The sequence below is a fragment of the Colobus angolensis genome, unplaced genomic scaffold (genome assembly GCF_000951035.1).
Source record: "Colobus angolensis palliatus isolate OR3802 unplaced genomic scaffold, Cang.pa_1.0 Scaffold194, whole genome shotgun sequence".
Classification (NCBI taxonomy): domain Eukaryota; kingdom Metazoa; phylum Chordata; class Mammalia; order Primates; family Cercopithecidae; genus Colobus; species Colobus angolensis.
This window is the reverse complement of record NW_012115088.1, coordinates 179237-186115: the sequence shown is the minus strand read 5'-3', so window position 1 is coordinate 186115 and position 6879 is coordinate 179237. Positions and strand designations below refer to the sequence as shown.

General features: G+C 39.6%; 1 protein-coding gene across 2 annotated transcripts in view; it reads right to left on the bottom strand.

The window, feature by feature from the left end:
• Positions 1-6879, bottom strand: part of MTFR1 (mitochondrial fission regulator 1) — a 72064-nt gene that overhangs the window by 46314 nt on the left and 18871 nt on the right. For both annotated transcript variants that reach the window (XM_011940880.1, XM_011940879.1), the window contains exon 2: positions 1854-1999. In XM_011940880.1, coding sequence (XP_011796270.1) covers positions 1854-1919 — 66 coding nt within the window. In that variant the 5' untranslated portion in view covers positions 1920-1999. The remainder of the gene's footprint in view (positions 1-1853; positions 2000-6879) is intronic.

Genomic DNA, 6879 nt, shown 5'->3' with positions numbered 1-6879 from the left:
CTCCTGACCTCGTGATCCGCCCGTCTCGGCCTCCCAAAGTGCTGGGATTACAGGCTTGAGCCACCGCACGCGGCCAACAATTCTTATAGCTACTTTGCAGAGGAAGGCAATAACTGACAGAGAGAAATTTCAGATTCAAGTGTGTTTAAATCCAGGACCCACAATCTTAACATTAAACTATACTTCTTATTAAAATTACAGTAAATAGAAATTATAAAGCTTTAGTTTTTGGAAATCATAAATAACAAAAACTTCCCTTCCTTGTGCAAGCAAGAGAAAAAGAAACTTTTGCTGTCATTACTAAAATGTCAATCCACACGATGATAAAACTGAGCTAAGTGAAGTTTTTTTGTTTGTTTTTTTTAAAGATAGGGTCTTGCTCTATTGCTCAGGCTGGAGTACAGTGGCACAATCTCAGCTCACTGAAACCTCTGCCTCTCAGGCTCAAGCAATCCTCCTACCTCAGCCTCCCGAATAGCTGGGACTAGAGGTATATGCCACCATGCCCAGCTAAATTTTTTAAATTTTTTGTAGAGACAGGGTCTCACTATATTGCCCAGGATGGTCTCGAATTCCGAGGCTCCAGCCATCCTCCTGCCTCCGTCTCCCAAAGAAGCACTGAATCTGGCCACTAAGTGAAATTTAAAACATAGGAACGTATATCTGAAATAGATGAAAACACCAATAAATTTACAAGTCATTTTCCTATTGCTTATCCTCAAGCTAATAATCTCAAAATTATGTAGCTACAAACAAAGATAATTTTATTTGGTTTCTACTATTTAATCTCTGAAGAAAACAGATGTAATCTTGGAAGTTGGGGAGATTCAAAGTTCAGGCACAAAAACAAAAAAGTAAAAGTGCACTAAAAAGTATACCGATATTCTGCCAGGCACAGTGGTTCACGCCTATAATCCCAGCACTCTGGGAGGCCAGGGTGGGCAGTCAAGAATTCAAGACCAGCCTGGCCAAAATGGTATAACCCCGTCTCTACTAAAAATATAAAAATTTGCTGGCCGTGGTGGTGTGAGCCTATAATCCCAGCTACTCAGGGAGCTGAGGCAGGAGAATCGTTTGAATCTGGGAGGCAGAGGTTGCAGTGAGCTGAGATTGCTCCACTGTACTCCAGCCTGGGCAATACAGCAAGACTCCTGGTCAAAAAAAAAAAAAAGTATACCCATATTCAAATTATGTAACCTGCCTATATCTTCAATAAATAAAATTTAACTCTATGTCATAGCCATGAAAAAAAGAATTTGAAAATGTAAAACAAAATATTCTACAAAATGTGCTTGGCATAATACTTGCTCTTATAATTTATAGGTCTAAACAAACTTTATATATTAGTAGAAAATACTTATTAAAAAATGTCAAGATGAAAACTAACATCTCTAGCATAGAACAATCATTATAGTAACTTTTTCCTTCTTATCAATAGTTATTTTTAAGAGACATGACTTACCTTTTAAACAACTGTGTTGTTTAAACACATTATAACAGCATTCAATGTTAATAATTCTACAACATTAAGAGCGCTGTCAAGTGTTAGCCAAGCATATTTTATGCAATGATTTTTCTGCTTATTTAAGCCTTTTCCTCACTAATAACAAATATATTGCTCTTAATGGTCACATGAATACTGGTAAGTTTTCAATGTAACCCAGAAAGTTACTTCTTACTTTGGATACTGAGAAAAGATTCACTTCTATGATTTAAATAGAAAGCAAATTAAACAGTACATAAACATATTGAATTCAAGATGTTGGTCATATATAGATTTATTTCATTTTCTCAGAAAAAATTCTTAAAATATCTAAATGTCGGGATTTAAAAAATGAATTTTGAGCACTCACCGATTGCATGCTTACTCCAACTTGATGAAAAACCATCCTAATTAGGCGCTTAATCCAGCCAAGCATTTATATGGCAAAGTCTCCCCAGATTTGCATTTCAAGTACTTCTTCAGGCATACATAGCAGCACATGGTCCATAAAACACACTGAAAATTTAAAATGCAAATACTAAAATGAAATCATTATTATTTAGAATTTGTACTGTCTACATGTCTCACAGAGCAAGTCTAAAACATTTTTAAAACTTCATGTGCAGCCTGACCAACATGGAGAAACCCTATCTCTACTAAAAATACAAAATTAGCCGGGTGTGGCGGCGCATGCCTGTAATCCCAGCTACTCGGGAGGCTGAAGCAGGAGAATCGCTTGAACCCAGGAGGTGGAGGTTGCAGTGAGCCAAGATCGCGCCATTGTACCATTGTACTCCAGCCTGGGTGACAGAACAAGACTCCATCTCAAAAAAAAAAAAAAAAAAAAAAAAACTTCATGTGTAATGTAAGAGAAAAAAAGATTTCCTTGTGATTAGCTTGCTTAAAGTAACTGCAACAGTATAAGGTGTTTTGTTTTCTTTTGTTAGTATTTTTTTCAGTCAGCGTTCTTAGCTAGAAGCAATAAAAACCTAGTTTGGCTAATTCAAGTAAAAAATACATTTATGAAAAGATATCTGGGGGATAACAATCTTCAGAGAACCCAATTTATAGGCTACACAACCAAGGACATTCAAAACTGTAGCAGACTTGGCCCTGGGAAAACACCACTGCATTTGTTACTATCACCACAGACAGGGTCCCTGCAGCTCCTGACTTTCCATGTCCCCAGCTCCAAAGATGCTGTCTGTACTGGTGTATTCGCTAGACCAAGTCCACAGCTCACGTGTCATAGTAAAAGGAAGGCTGACAAAGCAAGCACCTGGCCATAGTAACAAGCAGGTTAAGTTTCCCACCAAAAATCATAAAGGAAAGAATTCCAGAAATACAAAACAGAAATTCAGATGCTGAAGGACCAAAACCAATAAATAAAGTCTTTTAATATTCACTAGCACCATAACCCCTGCCATTCATTATCTGCCCTACTCCCCATCAATATACTGTATATCTGACAGAATTACAATGTTAACTTGTATGGTATAGATGACTTTACTGGAAGTGTTGGTCTCTAACAAGATAAGGGAGTTTGCATCAGAATACGAATCAATACACTGCTCTCTCATTAAAAAAATCTTGCTTAAGGCCGGGTGTGGTGGTTCACATCTATAATCCCAGCACTTTGGGATGCCAAGGGAGGCGGATTGCCTGAGGTCAGGAGTTTGAAACCATCCTGGCCAACATGACGAAACCCCAACTCTATTAAAAACACAAAAATTAGCTGGGCGTGGTGGCAGGAACCTGTAATCCCAGCTACTTGGGAGGCTGGGGCAGGAGAATCGCTTGAACCCAGGAGGCAGAGGTTGCAAATGGCACCACTGCACTCCAACCCGGGCAACAGAGTGAGACTCCATCTTAAAAAAAAAAAAGGAAAAAGAGAAAGAAAAAAAAGAAAATCTTCCTTAAAGGCTGGGTGCGGTGGCTCATGCCTGTAATCCCAGCATTTTGGGAGGCTGAGGTGGGCGGATCACTTGAGGTCAGGAGTTTGAGACCAGCCTGGCCAACACAGTAAAATTCCATCTCTATTAAAAGTACAAAAAAAAAAATTAGCTGGGTGTGGTGGAGCACGCGTGTAATCCCAGCTACTCAGAAGGCTGAGGCAGGCGGGAGGTGGAGGTTGCAGTGAGCTGAGATCACGCCACTACACTCTAGCCTGGGTGACAGAGCAAGACTCCATCTCAAAAAAAAAAAGAAAAAAAGAAAATCTTGCTTAAAAAATCAGCTAAACAAAACAGTATGCTGTATGCTATAGTTGACTTACATAGTGATGTAAGCCCTTTATCTCATCATGACCAGAAACAGTTTGTCGTCTACATTTTGAGAATAACTTTATAGATAATACAGAGAATAGGAAGAAAAGTAAAGATGCCACAAGTGTGCAAAGTGCTGGGTGAAAATAAACTGAAAAGAGCTGGGTGCTGATGAAAGAAGGAAGATGTGCATCATGGGTAAAAATGAACAGCAGTGGGGGAAGACAGGATGGAGTATAATAGGGTGTGAGTTCATATGAGAATCTGAGCTAAAAGCTTATATTGAGAAAAAGGGAAAAAGACACAGAAATCCTATTAGACAAACCTAGAACCTAGGTATAAGAGTTTGACTCAATATGGTAGAACAGTTATTTTAGAAAGTTTGCTGAATTCAGCCAGGTGTGGTGGCTCACGCCTGTGATTCCAACACTTTGGAGGCCAAGGCAGGAAGATTGCCTGAGGTTAGGAGTTCAAGACCAGCCTGGCCAACATGGTGAAACCCCATCTCTACTAAAAATACAAAAATTAGCCAGGCGTGGTGGCATACACCTGTAATCCCAGCTACTTAGGAGGCTGAGGCAGGAAAATCGCTTGAACCCAGAATGCAGAGGTTGCAGTGAGCTGAGATGGTGCCACTGAACTCCAGTCTGGGCGACAAGAGCATAACTCCATCTCAAAAAAAAGAGAAAAAAAAGAAGAAAGTTTGCTGAATTCACCAAAGTTTAAATTAAGTATTATTTTTTAATCCTTTGAAAAGCTGTAAAAAAAAAAAAAGCATACATATTTTGCTTTATAGAAAATTTTAACATGATGGAAAGTTCTAACTTTCCTTTCCTTTTTTTTTTTTTTTTTGAGACTGAGTTTCACTCTTGTCGCCCAGGCTGGAGTACAATGGTGCGATCTTGGCTCACTGCAACCTTCGCCTCCCAGATTCAAGTAATTCTCCTGCGTCAGCCTCCCAAGTGGCTGGGAGTACAGGCATGCACCACCATGCCTGGGTAATTTTGTATTTTAGTAGAGACAGCGTTTCACCATGTTGGTCAGGCTGGTCTTAATCTCCTGACCTCACCTCAGGCGATCCACCACCTCAGCCTCCCAGAGTGCTGGGATTAAGGTGTGAGCCACCGCACCCGGCCGGAAAGTTCTAACTTTCTAGTATGTTTTTCACTTACCTTTATAAGTATAATTCTATCAGACATACAGTATGTATATCTGGGTATGGGAAGTGGGGCACAGAGTGAATGGGAGGGATTATGGTGCTAGGGAGTGTAAAACAACTTTTGATATATATTTGAATTAGTGAAATAATGCTTTTAGTCTCCTTTATTTATTGGTATTCCAAACAAGAGCCCTTAGCTAAAATGTCCAAACACCACTAAATTATATTAATAACGAGCTAACTTCACAGAACATTTGTTATGTACCTGGGATTATCAGGAACATTTGTACGCTTATTAAGTCATTACATATAAAGTCTCAATTATCACAAACCACCTTATTAAGGTAGATATTAAATTATCTTCTATTTGTAGTGGGGCAAACTAAAGCATAGTTAGTGTAACTTGAGTAAGGGTCACACGTTTATAAGTGGCAAAGTTAGGACTCAAACTAGATGTTTCCATAAGTCTGTGCTTTTATCCTCTATAACCATGTAACTAAACAAAAGAGGAGTAGTTTGAAAAACTTATTCGAAATTTTGAGTGTTTTGTTTTTGTTTCTGTTTTTTGAGAGAGTCTCACTCCATCGCCCAGGCTGGACTGCAGGGGTATGATCTCAGCTCATTGCAACCTCTGCATCCCAGGTTCAAGTGATTCTCATGCCTCAGCCTCCTGAGTAGCTGGGATTACCGGCATGCACCACCACACCCAGCTAATTATTATATTTTCAGTAAAGACAGGGTTTCCCCATATTGGCCAGGCTGGTCTCGAACTCCTGACCTCAGGTGATCTACCCACCTTGGCCTCCCAAAGTGCTGGGATTACAGGCCTGAGGCACTGTGCCCAGCCGGGTGTTTTCTATTTTAATTTTTTCATACTGTGATTACATTCAACTTTCAACATGTTTATATTCTCAAGCTAATGACATAAAATATTGAAGTATGACGGCTTTGGACTTGAGTCTGTACCCTTGTTGTGCCACCTACTAAATGGTAAGTATTAACAAGTTATCTCCAGATAGGAACAGTACTCACAGAGTTGTAGGAATTAAGAGAGATAATGCATAAGTCATTTCAGTAAAAATACTAAAAAAGTAGGTTAATACTAACAGGAATGGAAAAGAATAGATGGATTCAGGATGCCAATAAAAGTAAGAATTAACCAAACTTGGTAAAGTAGCTGGCTAAAGCTCGGTGTGACATTGCATGCCTGAAGTCCCAGCTACTCAGGAAGCTGAGGGAGGAGGGTCCCTTGAACTTAGGAGGTAGAGTTCAGCCTGGTCAGCAAAGCGAGATCCCATCTCTTTTTAAAACAACAACAAATGTAAAGTGGTTGGCTAGCGCAATAAGGAAGAAGAGGAAAATCAAATTACTCCAAGATTTCGATTGGAGATGACAGAAATTATGGCTATCAGATAAGGAAATGCTGGAGAGTAAAGCTCTTCAATGAAGGTGAGTCTAAGATGACAGAAGTATATCTAGATGAAACTATGTAGTAGAGTGCTAAGCACAGGCAGGAATATATATTTATTGATTACTATAAAAGGTCTGTGATTATATCTTTGATCAGGCAGATATATTTTAATGTTACCAGGATCTATTATTAGTTTTATAAATGAATCCTCTGAGAGCCAATGGTGAATAAAAAGAACAAAGAACCAAAAATGAGGTCAAAGCTGGAAATGACTGGCAAAAAGCAGGCAAGGAGAAAGGGTAGTTTTATGTGCGGTTTGAAAACCTATCATTAAAGCCCAGGCGTGGTGGCTCATACCTGTAATCCCAGCACTTTGGTAGGCCGAGGCAGGCGGATTATGAGGTCAAGAGACAGAGACCATCCTGCCAACATAGTGAAACTCCGTCTCTACTAAAAATACAAAAATTAGCTGGGCGTGGTGGCACATGTCTATAGTCCCAGCTACTTGGGAGTCTGAGGTAGAAGAATGGCTTGAACCCGGAAGGCAGAGGTTGCAGTGAGC